General features: G+C 34.9%; 1 protein-coding gene and 1 pseudogene across 1 annotated transcript; one reads left to right on the top strand and one right to left on the bottom strand.

The window, feature by feature from the left end:
- Positions 1-3,635: 3,635 nt before the first annotated feature.
- Positions 3,636-7,699, bottom strand: LOC132105659 (thyroid transcription factor 1-associated protein 26 homolog; annotated as a pseudogene).
- Positions 7,700-7,838: 139 nt separating this feature from the next.
- LOC132105646 (probable methyltransferase-like protein 25) lies at positions 7,839-15,537 on the top strand. The gene is made up of 8 exons (XM_059510932.1): positions 7,839-8,087; positions 8,268-8,435; positions 8,567-8,685; positions 8,760-9,368; positions 10,008-10,155; positions 14,034-14,128; positions 14,362-14,391; positions 15,406-15,537. Exons 1-8 carry the CDS (start codon positions 7,883-7,885, stop codon positions 15,520-15,522), a joined length of 1,491 nt encoding a protein of 496 aa, XP_059366915.1. The 5' UTR covers positions 7,839-7,882; the 3' UTR covers positions 15,523-15,537.
- Positions 15,538-16,573: the final 1,036 nt, after the last annotated feature.

Here is a 16,573-nt window from a genome sequence, read left to right as displayed (position 1 = left end):
AGTTGAGTGCAGAGGGAATGAGATTCACCTGTGGGACTGTCCTCTCTCCCTGAAAAACCACTCTGACTGCTCCCACAAAGAGCACGCTGGACTCACCTGTGCAGGTCACAACAAAATACTGAGGAATAATATTTATTTTTAGATTATTTTGGAGTGTATAATATTTGTGTATTCAGTAAATTTGTATGAATTGTATTTACTTATTTGTTTACATTGCCAGATTTGTCAGTGTCCCCTTCTACAACAACATCAGCTTCTCCTCCAGTTTCTCCTCCAGTGCGCTCAACATCAGTCTCTCCTCCACAAACTCTCTCCGTCCCCCCAGTGCTTGTGATTGTTCTGGGAGTTGTGCTCTTACTGCTCTTAGTGCCACTGCTTATACTGATTCAGCAGAACAGAGTGATGAGGAGAGGTAGGAGAGATCCAGAGACTGTTATATTGTGTCTTATTCAGTGTGTGATCAGTCATGTGTTGTGAACTGACAGCAGGTTTGTCTGTCTACACTCACAGCTCTCTCTAAGAGGAGGCACAGGACGATGACTGAGGCCGTTTATGAGGAGATTCATCACAGACACAATCACTTCACTCAGAGGGGTGAGACATGAGCCATCAATCTCATTTAATAGCATTAATAAGAGTCTGTTGATGTTGATGTTCATCTATTATTAGTTAAACCTCCTGCTTCAAACCAAATAATTCCTGACAGAAAACCACAGAGCTGCAGGTGCATGTTTATATGTGTGTTTGTATGTGTGTGTGTGTGTGTGTATTTTTGGAATGCAGTTAAGAACGGGTTCATGCAAGGTTACGTGTGTTTGCTAATAGGCCCAACAAAAAACATGGTATTTCTGTTACTGATGCTTTTGTGTGTGTGTCACTAATTCAGTGCTACATGATCCAAAGGTAATGAGGATTCATTCTGTTTGTAATGATGAACATGTTTCTGACTGCTCTGCTCTACTTTAACAGGGAGTCTCATCTCTGAAGAACTGTATTCTGGGTATGAAAATGCTGATGAGCTTCTCTCAGGTTAGAGAGCTAAAGTATAATTAAATAAAACCTAAAATAAATAATGGTCAGACTCCAAGAAAGATCTAAAATGTAATTCACACTTATAAAATCTCACACATAAAATGTAATTCTATCACTAAATGAAATATTTGACCAAAGACTCAAAGGCTGTTCATAAAACTAAAACTTTTATCTTATTAAAAAAAATAAAAGGCAGTAGATTATCATAATGTCAACCATTCCAGGTCTCAAGACCTGCAACAGCACAGTTTACATTTTGTTTTTAAAAATATTCCACAAACACCCAAACATATGACATGTTTTGATGCAGAAGAGATGAAGGAAATCATGCCAGGCTACTATGATGATGTCATCACTGATGGACTGAAACCAGATCGTAAAACAGGTGTCATTCTGTTTTATATACATACAGTACACATGTATTTACACATGATACATTTATAGAAGACACACCTGAGAGCTATAATTATGTCATGACAGGTGGACAGAACTCTAATATTAATGTGTTTTTACATTTTTGTGTTTGTTTAACATAATTATGGCGTTATTTTTTAGTCAAAAGTTATGAGCATGTAAGACATGCTCACGAGCACATTATTTCACACGCGCAAAAATGGACCTTCAGCTGGCATGATAAAAGTACTCGCACACAAATTCAACAACCGAGAGGTGTACAGGTAGCTGCGAGCGAGCGCCTGGCATACTCTCATAGGTTAACTCTGCTAGTACAGTGGAATCCTGCTCGCGGAGTGCTGTTTTGCTCGTGCAGTGGATTTCTGCTCGCTCAGCTGATTTCTGCTCCCTCGAGTCTACATGACTTTTGACAATTTGGGGGCGGAAACCAAGGAGGGCACCGACCCTCTTATGATTGGTCACTTTCACACAGGGACATCCTTGTACCTTGATTGACAGCTCTCATTACTGGAAGCACGGAGTTGGGTTAAGTTACCACCGAAGAAGAGTGGGAATGAAAATGAGTTTTCTAATATACATACAATGTTTCTGCACGCATAAAATGCTGCGCAGATCATAGTTAAATCAATTACCATCGATGTATATATTTGCGAACGATGTACTTTTACATGTGAAAACTATTTTGTTATGATTCATTTAGCCTAACGTTAGTTGTCTAAAGATGCAGTTTTTAAAGATTAAAAGTTTTAAAATGAGTGTCGGGCGATCAGCATCACAAGTGTTGGCTAAGGCGTTAGCTACAGAACGAATAGGCTAGCTAGTTACGTTACTTGTTGCTAAAAAATATGTAACATTAATGTTAGGCTTCATCGTTCGCAAATATATACATCGATGGTAATTGATTTAACTATGATCTGCGCAGCATTTTATGCGTGCAGAAACATTGTATGTATATTAGAAAACTAATTTTCATTCCCACTCTTCTTCGGTGGTAACTAAACCCAACTCCGTGCTTCCTGTAATGAGAGCTGTCAATCAAGGTACAAGGATGTCCCTGTGTGAAAGTGACCAATCATAAGAGGGTCAGTGCCCTCCTTGGTTTCCGCCCCCAAATTGTCAAAAGTCATGTAGACTCGAGGGAGCAGAAATCAGCTGAGCGAGCAGAAATCCACTGCACGAGCAAAACAGCACTCCGCGAGCAGGATTCCACTGTACTAGCAGAGTTAACCTATGAGAGTATGCCAGGCGCTCGCTCGCAGCTACCTGTACACCTCTCGGTTGTTGAATTTGTGCGCGAGTACTTTTATCATGCCAGCTGAAGGTCCATTTTTGCGCGTGTGAAATAACATTATGTGCTCACGAGCATGTCTTACACGCTCATAACTTTTGACTAAAAAATAACGCCATACATAACACCTTTTGATGTAATACTCAGTACTGATATGATAACATTTATTTTGTTTCTATCTTCATGTATGTGTAGTGGACTCATCAGAGCATTATGATGATGTCATAATTATTGGACAGAACTTTAAATGTGTAACAGGTGAGTCACACAGAACTGCTTTTTATCATCACCTGCTCTATTTTATATATATAACACAAGCTGTGTTACACATTACAATGTGAGGTTTTATTTCACACATGTATCAGAGGGAGATCAGGAGGAGTGTGATGATGATGATGATGTGAAGAGCAGACAGGAAGATGAGAGAAACATGCTGGGTTGGTTATTGTTACCTTTTTACATAATCTACTTTCAATCATTATATTTATCATTTAAACCCAATTTAAACTTAATTATATAATTATAATAATGAAAAAAAATGCTTTTGTTATTTTAAAAACAGACTATGATGATGTGGGGGAGTAGTCAAATAAAGAGAGAGGAGCCATTTGACTCTATGGAGACTGTTTATGAAATCATATTACAGTTACTGGTTCTGCTGGGAGTTTCTTATATTGCTACTAATGCATAAATGCCTTCTCTGTTTTTATGAAAGTTTACATGCTTTAACAAATTTGACTATTTGTATTTTAGTATTTGGCCTTTTATTTTGATATCAATGCTTTTCAACTAATAAACAAAATATACCATTCATTCATCATGTCACCAATATTTTTATTTTTAAAAGAACGCTTAGAAGAAAAGAGAAATTATGCAAAATTCTAGAAAGCACTATTAGGCAGTTCAGCTTCTGAAAGAATTTTATAGCTAAATATAATAATAAAATATAGATCTACCACTTATTAGATATTATAAAGCATGTTTTTTTTCACAAACTTAAATTAACTCAAGTAAAACAATTTAACATTTTGTTTACGAGTAATATTACTGGTAAAGACAAAGGTATGCACATCCTTGTGGTCAAAAAAATAAAATACAAATTGATAAAACACTCACCCAAACTGCAGAGTTTATTGTGTGATAGTCTATTTTAACTTTAAACAGTCTCATTTTATGGTTGATTGGAATTATTTGCGCTGACCTTGAATCTTTTGCAGCAATAGCTCCATTTGCAAATTGAGGTTGGGCTGACCTTTCTTGGTTTTTCTCTTCAACAACTGATATGTGGTTATTTTCTTCTCCTTATATTTTTTTCAGAGCCTCCTCTCGCTGAGCTTTGTCTTTCAAGAATTCCTACACAGACATGCATAATAAAACATACATCAATAATTTGCTAAAGAATGTAAAGGATGATAAAAATGTGTTTGTTTACGTGAAATATCGAGTCTTCCTTAATAACATCACAAAGGAGATTGATTAGGAAATTGAAAACCGTACAATTCCATCATACTGGTGAGCTTAAAGAAGTGCATTTGTTGGCTCTAGCACTGAAAATACATTTGACCATTTTTATTTCCTCACCTCTTGTTTTCTTGCACGTTCCTCCTTTATCCTTTCATATTCTTGCTTTGTCTTCTGATACGATGACATTTTCTGCTTCCTTCTGATGAATGGAGTCTTATGGGAGCAGAAGACACAAATCAGAAATCAGACTTTGTGTGTATATATGTGTATTAGGGGTGTAACGGTACGCAAAAATCACGGTTTGGTATGTACCTCGGTTTTAAAGTCACGGTTCGGTTCATTTTCAGTACAGTAAGGGAAAGAACTGCAGGTTGTTTATTACTATACACTTTTTTTAAAAATACTTTTTAATAAAATATATATAAAATAAAAAAAGTATAAGAAATAAAATACCGCTGCAAAGTTCTCCACTAAATAAAATACTCTCAGTCTCAAACCAATATCATATAATAAAATATAATGAAAATTTAAATAGCTATGATTACAGTGCAGCATTACCAATCCCAGCTTGTAGGCCTGCTTCACCAGAATCGTGCCGTGCCTGCTGCTGTAGGTGACAGGGAGACCACCGACAGACCAGGCTCTTGTCTTCATGACAACAATATCTAAACTTCATGTTGAGCATAAATATAAAGCCTACTGATAAAGAACACCGTCAACAGTATTGGCGGCAAAATAGACTATGTTTGACCAGTGCAATATTTGAAAATCAATAATTATTAATTTTTTTAATTACATTTATATCTGAATTTATGTCAACCTATAGACTTTCAAACATCAAAGTGTCATGAATTAATAACAGGTGAGTCACACAGAACTGCTTTTTATAACCTACTGTATTATATATATATATATATATATATATATATATATATATATATATATATATATATATATATCATGTTACATAATGAACATTAAAACCATCATTGAATCATCATAGGTTTATCAGGTTTAATCTAATAGTCTCAGACAGTCATGATGAGAGAAAGAGATCAGTGACACAAGCTGTGTTACACATTACATTGTGAGGTTTTATTTCACATGTGTATCAGAGAGAGATCAGGAGGAGTATGAATATGATGATGATGATGTGAAGAGCAGACAGGAAGATGAGAGAAACATGCTGGGTTGGTTATTGTAACCTTTTTACATAATCTACTTTCAATCATATTAAATTAAATTAAAATTAAATTTATGCATTTAGCAGACGCTTTTATCCAAAGCAACTTACAGTGCATTCAGGCTAACAATTTTCACCTCTCATGTGTTCCCGGGAAATCGAACCCCCCAACCTTGCGCTTGCAATCCTCTACCAGTTAAGCTACAGGAACACTATATTATATATTAAATTATTAGGAGCACTATATTACAGTTACTGGTTCTGATGGGAGTTTCTTATATTGCTACTAATGCATCAATGTCTTCTGTTTTTATAAAAGTTTAAATGCTTTATCAACAAATCTTAGTATTTGTATTTTAGTATTTGGCCTTTTATTTTGATATCAATTCTTTTCAACTAATAAACAAAATATGCCATTCATCATGTCTCAAAAATATATTTTTAAAAGAACGGTTAAAAGAAAAGAGGAATAATGCAAAATTCTATAAATGTTTAAGAAAGCACTTTTAGGCAGTTCAGCTTCTGAAAGCATTTTATAGCTAAATATAACAAAATGATATATTATAAAGCATCATGTTTTTTCACAAACATGAATTAACTCAAGTAAAACAATTTAAAATTTAGTTTACAAGAAATATTACAGGGAAAGACAAAGGTATGCACATCCTTGTGATCGAAAAAAAAAACACTCACCCAAACTGCAGAGTTTATTGTGTTATGGTCTATTTTAACTCTAAACAGTCTCATTTTATGTTTGATGGTGAATTATTTGCGCTGAGCTTGAGAATCTTTTGCAGCAATAGCTCCATATCCAGATTGAAGTTGGGCTGACCTTTCTTAGTTTTTCTCTTCAACAACTAATAGGTTGCTATTTTCTTCTCCATATATTTTTTTCAGAGCCTCCTCTCGCTGAGTTTTGTCTTCCAAAAATACCTACAGACACACATAATAAAACATACATCAATCATGTGCCAAAGAATGTAAAGGATGATTACAATGTGTTGGTTTACGTGACATAACGAGTCTTCCTTAATGACATCACAAAAGAGATTGATTAGGAAATTGAAAACTGTACAACAATTCAATCATAATGATGGCTCTAGCACTGAGAATACATTTGACAGTTTTTATTTCCTCACCTCTCGTTTTCTTGCACATTCCTCCTTTATCCTTTCATATTCTTGCTTTGTCTTCTGATACGATGACATTTTCTGCTTCCTTCTGATGATTGGAGTCTTATGGGAGCTGAAGACACAAATCAGAAATGTGGCTTTGTGTGTGTGTGTGTGTGTGTGTGTGTATATATATATAAATTAATTTTTTTTACTATCTGTTACTGTACCTGTCAGACTCTGCTGGTTCATTGGCTGAATCAGAGGCAGTTGTTTGGTCAGGCTTTGTGTTTGAGATGTGTTTCTTAGTAAAAGGTAAATCCAACACTGTTTTTAGTTCATCATATACCTCTGTCTCTTCATCTACTGCTCTCCCTTTACATCGTTCCTCTTTTTTTCTTGTTCTGCTTCATCTAGTCGTTCTTTTTCAGCCAGGTACAGATGTCTCAGATGCTCAGGATATTCCTCTTCTGACTGGATTGGTGATGCTTGATTTTCTTCCTCTCCTTTCTGAGAAGTTTGTTATAATCATGTTTTATCTTCTCCCTCCTTTTGAAGGCAAATCCCTAACCTGAGAAAGATTGAGAGGGAGATGAGTTTCAAACAGTAATTTACACACTCTACTTTTAGTCCAAGTTAAATATTTGTTGTTTATATTGGTCGATCACATGATGCCATTTTTTTCTGGATCTATTACGTTGATAAAAAATGTAATTTATATGAGAAAAATACGCAAGTTAACTCTCTCTCTCTCTTTTTTTTTTGTATAACATGATATTAATGTTTTCCCAAATGTAACCAACTAGGCGCGTGCAAAGATTTCTATCATTCCGGACGTCTTTATTTGTCATTGACCCTATGTCAGATTTGTTTATTCATTGTTATCTAAAATGCATTTTCTGAAAAGGTGGCTGTTTAAAGTGGACTACTCACCTTCTTTTACACTACCATCAAAAACTTTGCTCTCTGGAACCCATTTTCTTTTCTTTTTGCCGTTGTGTGTTAAACCACCATGTGGACATGTGTTATTTAAGTATTTTCCTTTAATCGGACCTTTAGTTTTTGCCTCTTGTTTTAAAGGTGCCATGTTTCACGTTAACATATTCTAATTTGTGGACAAAACGGTTGTTTGTTTCTCGCGTAAAGAAAGACGCACATTAATGACGTAATGATGATAGTAAGGCATTACTATTCAAAAGAAACACCATTTGTGTGAGGGCAACATATTCGATTTTGCCATTCAACAAAACGCACACTGGTACACTCAACATGGCCGCGCATTCGGTCGCTCAGAGGAATCATTTCCTGATTCGACTACTTACGTCTTAAATACTGTGTCAACAGCTGCAACTCTCGCTAAATATTCTCACTTTTCTGTGCTCGTAAACAATGGCATTTAATGACATACCCGTCGACACTTTAAAAATAAAAATAAATGAACTTAAGCGGTTTCTCTCCATATCATTAAGTATCTCAAATGCGCACACTGTGGACTTTTACACGCGTGATGTTTGGAGCACGTTTATGTGTGTGAATCCAGAGGAAGTGTTGTGTGCTGTCAGTTCCACACAAGACCGCATGAGAGCGATAGAAGGTAAGATACTCTCCATCTAATTTACATAAGAAAAATTAAATATAATATTTATAATTGTGTGTGTGTGTGTATATATATATATATATATATATATATATATATATATATATATATATATATATATATATATATATGTGTGTGTGTGTGTGTGTGTGTGTATAATTATTATATTTTTTTTAGAGAAGGAAAACACTACGTTTGGTTTCTGCAATGCCTCAAAGAAGTTGGTGGACATATCAGACCTGCTAAGGGCAGCGAAAGCCCACTGTTTACCAGGTCTGGGGGTCTGTATGCAGCTGGAAGATCTGATGCAGAATCTGAGACTGATGACTGGAGACACTACAGCAGGTAACTGCAGTCAGATCAGAAGCACTGAAAACCACATTTAGATTCCACTGGATCTTTATTGTGATTATTATGCATGTCAGATTCAGGTTATTAGAAGGTCATATTTCATGCATTGTCTGTAATTCCCATAGGACAGTCATCAGACAAAGCAGTAACACCGGATGAGTTTATGAACTGTAAGAAGGCCCATGAGGTGCAGGCAATGTCTGAGGTTGTGGCTAGTTTGGCCAAATACTGCCGAGTCAAACCGGTAGAAAATGTTACAAATATAATTTAGTTAAACCAAGCTGAATTTAGTCTTTTGATCATGTTTCTGCTTCTCAGGTGATAGACGTGGGTTCAGGCAAAGGCTACCTGTGCTCCTATCTGTCCATGCGGTTCAACCTGCAAGTGTTCGGGATCGACTCCTCCAGCACCAACACACATGGAGCTCAGGAGAGGAACAGGAAACTGAAGAAGTTCTCCAAAGCTTATCAGAAACCGAACAAAGCCACTAGGGAGCAAACTTTGGACCGTGAGGATGAGAGTATACAACACAGCAGAAACTTTGAAAACAGTGATGGCATCAGAAACTTTATAACTGAGGAAAAGAAAAGCTTTGAGGCTCGAGCGGATAGCAGTTCTTTATCAAAACAAGTCCCCAATGATTTATCTGCTTCAGATAATGCTGCAGAATGTCCATTAGACCTGAATGATTTAGATTCAGGAAGCAGCTTCCTCAGTATGCTGTCTCTAGACGTCACAGAAGACGTCTCTCCCCGCGTCAACCACAGCCAGCTGAGTCTGGAGGAAAGAGAGAAGAGAAAGAGAGAGAATCTGGAGAGGAAAGCTGGAGAAGGAAGGGGGAACATCAGAGACGACGGCCTGTTTTCCCCTCTGACCTCATATGTCACCGCAGAAACTGAGCTCAAGACGCTGATCACAGAGCTGGAGGTCAAGAGATGATGGTTTTGTCCAAGGGAGAATAAATAAATAAATAAATAATAATAGTAGTATTGTTATTATTTTTATTATTATTAAAATGTAATTGTAATCATTTTAATGTCTACTATTACTAATATAATATACAAACATTATTGACATTTTTATAATTACAATTATACTAATTATCATCATTATAATTAATGAATAAAATAATTTGACATCGTTTTTATAATATATCATCATATAATATTGTGCTAATAAGTGGGTGTGAAATATTTTTTATTTAAAGTATTACTTATTTTTGTCCTCGTAAATGCACTATGCATTAATTTGATATGATATTCAGGATCAAATAATTGATGTATACTAAACTGATATAAAAGCACGTTGCTGCAGTAGTCGTCCAGCTGCTGGCTCTGATTATTGAGCTGAAGTTGTATCATTGCTATTACAGCTCAACGAGACGCCTGTGATTATCCTAATCGTGTTAATAAGGTGAAATTGAGCTCAAGAATGGAGAGGGACTTGGATGTGTCCATAGCACATTATTTATGATCAATGAGAGTCTGTGTTGATTTCACTTAATTACCCCCTTTCTTTCTTTCTTTCTTTCTTTCTCCTTCTCTCTTTTCTCTGGCTGGTACCCAGGATGCAGTTCTGGTTGGTCTGCATACGTGTGGAGATTTGGCCCCCAGCACTCTGAGGATGTTCAGGGCCAAACAGGAGCTGCGCGCCGTTTGCAGTGTGGGCTGCTGCTACCATCTGCTCTCTGAAGAGTTTGATCACGACAGACAGGGTAAGAACACACACACACACACACATGGGCAGATCAGTCTCTATCAGAACGGTTGAACAAGTTTTCAAACAAGACAAGCTCTGTGGAAATGCATTTCTCTGTAAAATGTTTTTTTCCGGCACTGTGCAGCCCTATACCCATATTTGTAATAATAATAAAAGCAATAATGTATTATTATTATTATTAAAATGTGTGATTATTTTATAATGAATATTTTTTTCTTGATTTGTTTAGTAAATAAATAGATTATTTCATAATACATAAAATATATAATGAGATATATATATATATATATATATATATATATATATATATATATATATATATATATAACACTATAATATTAATTATTACTCTGTGTATTCAGTGAACACATAATTATAATAATTGTAACAATATAATATACAATATACAATGTAATATAATTAAACGCACAGTATGGAATTTTTGGCCACCAGGGGTCATCAATCAAAATAATAACATAAGACGTACTTTGATGACGTCGGGAAAGAGCGTAGGCTCATGGGAGTTGTTGTTCATTGGAACACGCGCTCTGTCGCTCCCCACATTCCTCACTCATTTTAACGGAGGCCGGCGACACACTGGATGCGTGGCGCAAGCGTCTCAGCTGCGTGGCGTGTCAGTTTTTAATTTGGCTCCCATGTTAATAGGTTAGAGCTTGCAGACTCAAGGCGCGCGGAAAACGCGTGCTTGCTAGAAATAGAACCGACGTCTATTTTTCACGCGACACGCACGCGTGCTGGAAGCGTTTCCAGGCAAAATATAATAGGAAAATATGTAATTTTGTACACAAATACATATTAATTCATGACATTTTGATGTTTGAAGTCTATAGGTTGACATAAATTCAGATATAAATGTAATTTAAAAAATAAATAAATAATTATCGATTTTCAAATATTGCACCTGTCAAACATCGTCTATTTTGCCGTCAATACTGTTGACGGTGTCCTTTATCAGTAGGCTTTATATTTATGTTCAACATGAAGTATAGATATTGTTGTCATTAAGACAAGAGCCTACAGCAGCAGCAGCCTAGTATTTTGACAATCACGTCTTTTCGAACGGAGAGATATATGAATTATCAGACCCCTATCAAATCAATATTCCATCTAGCTAGTAGTAATATATGTATAAAACACAATATATGTTAAAAAAAGCTACTTTATCCAGCTAGATATAGAACACATGTAGATTTACATTATACTATACATGAGAGCTAGTCCGTCTGCGTTTTACACAAGACATCATCGTTTCACAAATATACGGATAGATACAGTTAGCTGAATGGATGCATACCTGTTTATTAGAATGCAAACATCTCTCTGTAGTTTCAGCTTGTCATGAAGCTCTCTCTATCTTGGAAATGCAACTCCAATATTTACCCGTGTCTTGTTTGTTCTCTTGTCCCAAAACTTTCTCAGGTCATTTATTTCACCCGTACGTTTGCGCTTCACAGAACGTGCAGGCAAAGCATAATCATGATCCATAACTAAGTTATTGATTTAAGTATAAATACGAATATAAACAATATAAATATAAAATATAATAGTCTCGATCAAGACTAGCTACTACTTTTTCTTCTTCGTCTCGTCTTTGCTTCTGTTCACCTTTGTATTTGGCGGTTCCGCAGGAAGTTAGATAAACTAGAGGGGTCAAAGTTTATATGACGCCATAGACGGGCGACAAAACGGAAATAAAGAAACGTGCCGTGTCTTCTAATTAAACTATAATTTTCTCCGGATTTGAAAGTTCGTGGAAACTGTCGGGATAATGTAAGTACACAACTAAAAAATATATATAACATAGATATAGTCATATCGGCTATTTTTAAAGCAGAAAAATTACATATTGTGCCTTTAAGTAATCTAGTAAATATAATGACTGCAACAATGATAATAAATGTATTATTCATTTAAAAATTTTATAACTTAATAATAGTCAAAATTCTTATTATTATGTTGTGTTATTTTATAACAAATAATACATTGTTTTAGAATAAATAATAAATTGTTGTTTGTTAACTAAATTCCTTAATTCAACATTTATTATTATTATTGTTGTTGTTGTGTTACTGTAATTTAATTATAATTTTATAAGTCTCCAAAACAACCCCATTAGGCCCCACTGACTTTTATTGTGTGGACAAAAAGCACTGACACTTTTTTCAGATTATGTTCATAGCGAATACAGGTTTGGAACAACATGAGAATAATTAAATGATGACACAGTTTTTATTTTTAGGTGGACTTTCTAACTTGTTGTTAGCTTTAAAAGAGCATTTGGTTTCTCTCTGCCTCTAAGACACGTTCTCTTTGAGCAGAAACGATTGGAGTGCCTACAAAATCTGATATTTTGATCACGTAATTACTGCGTTATGAAGCACAGCAGGACTACAATAATATCTCAGTGTCTTTTAAAGCCTGCTGATCACATCACAGACCCTCGATTGCTGCAGGGACAGAGCTAAAACACATGAAGTGTGTGCAAAAGCTGGACTGACATCACAAACACGCTTCCCTTCAACAGACTCTCTGTTTGATCTCATGAACTCAAGAAGAGTACAGCATGTGGTGTTTTCAGTCTGATGATGTCAGTGTTTTCAGGGCTTCAGCGGTTCACTTTACAAGCACTTTTGTTCTGCAGAAGAAACAAAATGTAATGAAACAAATGCAGTTTCATATGTGTCTCAAAAACTCTGTACAATTACAGCATGATGTGCGTTTAAAGGTGAAGTGTGTAGTTTTTGTGCTACTCGCACCATAATTGTGCATAGAATTTCACTTGCATAGCAGAATTTATTGCTATGGTCTTTTCATTTTGACAGCGTAATACTCTTCCACGAAATCTCTTCTCAGGCCCTGCATTTGCTGACACAATTCAGTAGAGCCCCCCGCAATGTGTCCTACTTAAACAGAAAACAGGAAGTCCCGCCCACCAACATCATTCATTAAGCAGTCGCTTATTTATAGTGCATTACATTTGTATTTTCATAAAAAAAAAAACAAGCTCTTCAGTTTTACATTTTTGTATTATAAAACGTGAACTGAAGACTCAGCAGCTCACCTCAAGACAGTGTTAAAGTTCACTCGCAATGAGTCAAACCTTTTAGAATGAAATCACTGATATTGTTTTGTACACTGTCCCTCTCTCAGGCATTTTTCTTACGCACAGCTCATTCTGTATCACACACACATTTTTCAGGCCTGTGCTGGACTCTGGATCCTGTTCAGTTTGGCGTGGTTTAGATTAGTATGATAGCTGGAGTAAACAGTGTTTGTCTGCACTGAATAGACCTCGAGCCGCAGTGTGGGTCTTGTTTGAATGACACGTGTTCAACAGGTTCTCATCCAAAATGTTTGGTGTTTAGTTTTAAAATGCAATACAAATGTTGGGGTTGTTAAGATTTTTACTGTTTTTGAAAGTCTCTTACACTCACGCTGATAAAAAATACTATTAAAAAAACTGTAATTTTTTTTAATATTATTACATTTTCAGCATCATTACTCTAGTCTTCAGTGTCACAAGATCCTTCAGAAATAAGTTTAATATACTGAATTGTTGATTTAGAAACATTTATTATTATTATCATTATTATTATCAAGGTTGAAAACAGTTGGAAAACTTTTTTTACAAGATTGATGGAAAAAAAAATCAAAAGAACAGCATTTATTTGTATTCGACATCTTTTATAACATTATAAATGTATTACTATCATCTTTGATAAATCTTAACGCTCTCTACAAGTATAATTTATTTTTAAAAGATCTTCTGACCCTGAACATTTGAACAGTACTTTGTTAAAACTTAAGCTGTACAGTTTTTCATCTCAGTGTTGTTCTGTGGTTGTTGTTCAGGGTGTGTTGATGGTGTGTGTGGTTTCCCTGTGAGTCAGTATCTGAAGGCTCAGGAGTGTTTCTGTGGTCGAAATGCCAGGATGTCAGCGTGTCTCGTAAGTCTGCCTCACACGTCACAAATAACATCACGTTGCCCACGTATCTTCAACCACATCCTTTGCTTATTAGCTGATGCATGTTGCATAAGGTTTTAACTATAAATACATAATCTTTTGGGTGTTATTTTTTTAAACATAATGCCATTAAACTGAAGGCTACTATCAAACCATGATAATTTGTGTTGAGTTATCACTACTTTTTCAATTCAAGCTTTTTATTCCCCTTTCAGGCTCTGGAGAGAGTGTCTGCTGGAGGAGGGGTGAGTATCTGATTGTGTCATCTGACTCATGTATCTTATCAATATTCACTTTTTTTAATTATAAACTCATTTCCCCTGCAGGATTTGCAAATAAAGACTTCAATCTCATGTGACCGAGGCTGTTTGCACAGCTGATTGTAATGTGTTGTTCAAGCTTGAATACCAGAATGAACAGCATATGCACCTATGCATATTTCTCTAATTCAACTGGAAGCACTGTGTGTTTTAAAGCTGAAGTAGGTAAGTTTTGTAAAAATGTATTTGTGAAACCTGTCATTATGTCCTGACAGTAGAATATGAGACAGATAATCTGTGAAAAAATCAAGCTCCTCTGGCTCCTCCCAGTGCTCCTATTGCCATTTGCAGAAATTCACCGCTCCCGGTAAGAAACAATCAATCAGAGATGCGGTCCGTAACTTTTTTTGTGTTCAAGATTTACAAATTTTATATAATAAGTGAGTACACCATGAATCCATTTTCCAAACCGTGTTTTTAGCCTGTCCTGAATCACTAGGGTACATCTATAATAAGTGTTTATATTCAGACTATTTTAGATTGCTTCGGGGGTAACGCGGCGGAGTAACCCGGTACCTTTGTGATTCTTCATACACATAAACAGAGAGAAGTAGCTCCGGCTACAATGTTCTTCCGCAAGACGCAAGCAGTTCTGTTTATTAACCGCTAGATCGTCAAAAGTTATGGACTACAGCTTTAATTTGAATTATTCTCTTTTAAAAACGATTGAAAGTACAGAGGTGAAATGGTCAGCAGGAACAAACTCTATCTTCCGCATGTCTGATTGTTTGAATGACATAATTGTCATGGAAAATATGACACAATCTGTTTTCAAAGTTGCCACAAATGGTACAAACATTTAAATGAAGTAATTAAGAATATAAATAAGTAAGCAAACATAACCAAGTTAGCATGTGTTTTGTAAGTAAAGCAAAATCAGCTTTGAAATGAAAGAAAATGATTTGGATCGTGGTTAACTGGGTTTCTTGTCTGTTACAGCTGCCTATGGAGTCACTTTTTTATCGGGCGGTTCTTCATGTTATTTTACGAGATCACTACGATTGCTTTAAAAGGTATTTATACTTATTGTTGCTACAGCAAATCTTCATGGATTAAAGAGAAATATAACCAAATATCGGAAGTTTGTCAGAAAATAAGTATTTAAGTAAAATATTTATTTAAAATTGAAAATTATTTTATTTTACTCTCTCTCTCTCTCTCTCTCTCTCTCTCTCTCTCTCTCTCTTAATCTATCTCTTTCTATACACACACACACACACACACTATACTTTTATTAATTTACAGCACAGATCATATAAATAGACATCTAAATACATACAATTTTATGTATTTATTTTTATATGTATGCATATTCTGTCTATATAAATGAATTAGTATATAAAGTGTAATTTCTTATTTAATATTTTTTTGTAAAATTATGAATATATATGTATGTATGCATGTGTGTGTATATATATATATATATATATATATATGTGTGTGTGTGTGTGTGTGTTTATTAAATACACACACATATAAAATGTTAATTTTTATTTAATGTTTTTTCATAATATTTATTAATTACATATGTATTTTTATGTATTTTTTGTCAATATAAATAAATTAGTACATAAAAAATTTTTTTTTAATGTTTTTTTTTGTATTACGTGTGTTTTGAAAATCATTAAGTCTTTATCTCTTGTTCTCTTTAGATATCTGTGACTACTTTTTATTTAAAAATATTTTATATTTATAAGTGAGTGTGTATATATTTTAAAATCATTAAGTCTACATCTTTTGTTCTGTCCATCATATGCACCATCATATAAAGTACATTAGAGATTTTGTGTCATGCTGGATTTGTTTTGTTTCTGTGCCACACGATCTATTAATTTTAGTAGTTCAGTAGCTCAGGCTGTTTTATGGTTTTTAGATACATGTAGATATCTGGAAAAACTAATGTAGATACCTAGAGGCCCCTGGACTACAGCATTACCCCCCCCCCCCCCCAGATTATTATAAAAAAAAATAATCAGCTTACTGTTTACAAGTATGATTTAAACACCATAAATGACATAAAATATTGATTATTAATCATCAGTAGATTGAAGACAAAGTTGAGCTATTTGGTGATTGCTAAAACAGTGACTGAACCTAAAACCTTCAG

The sequence above is a fragment of the Carassius carassius genome, chromosome 26, assembly GCF_963082965.1.
Source record: "Carassius carassius chromosome 26, fCarCar2.1, whole genome shotgun sequence".
Lineage (NCBI taxonomy): Eukaryota > Metazoa > Chordata > Actinopteri > Cypriniformes > Cyprinidae > Carassius > Carassius carassius.
Note: the sequence above shows the minus strand (reverse complement) of the source record. Positions and strands in the feature narration are given on the sequence as shown.

What these genes read in the sequence shown, in the direction of transcription:
- LOC132105646 (XM_059510932.1), top strand. Translation starts at nt 7,883, where the DNA reads ATGGCATTTAATGACATACCCGTCGACACTTTAAAAATAAAAATAAAT. An exon ending in GACTGGAGACACTACAGCAG is followed by an intron (nt 8,436 to 8,566) that starts GTAACTGCAGTC and finishes TAATTCCCATAG; the next exon opens with GACAGTCATCAGACAAAGCA. An exon ending in AATACTGCCGAGTCAAACCG is followed by an intron (nt 8,686 to 8,759) that starts GTAGAAAATGTT and finishes TCTGCTTCTCAG; the next exon opens with GTGATAGACGTGGGTTCAGG.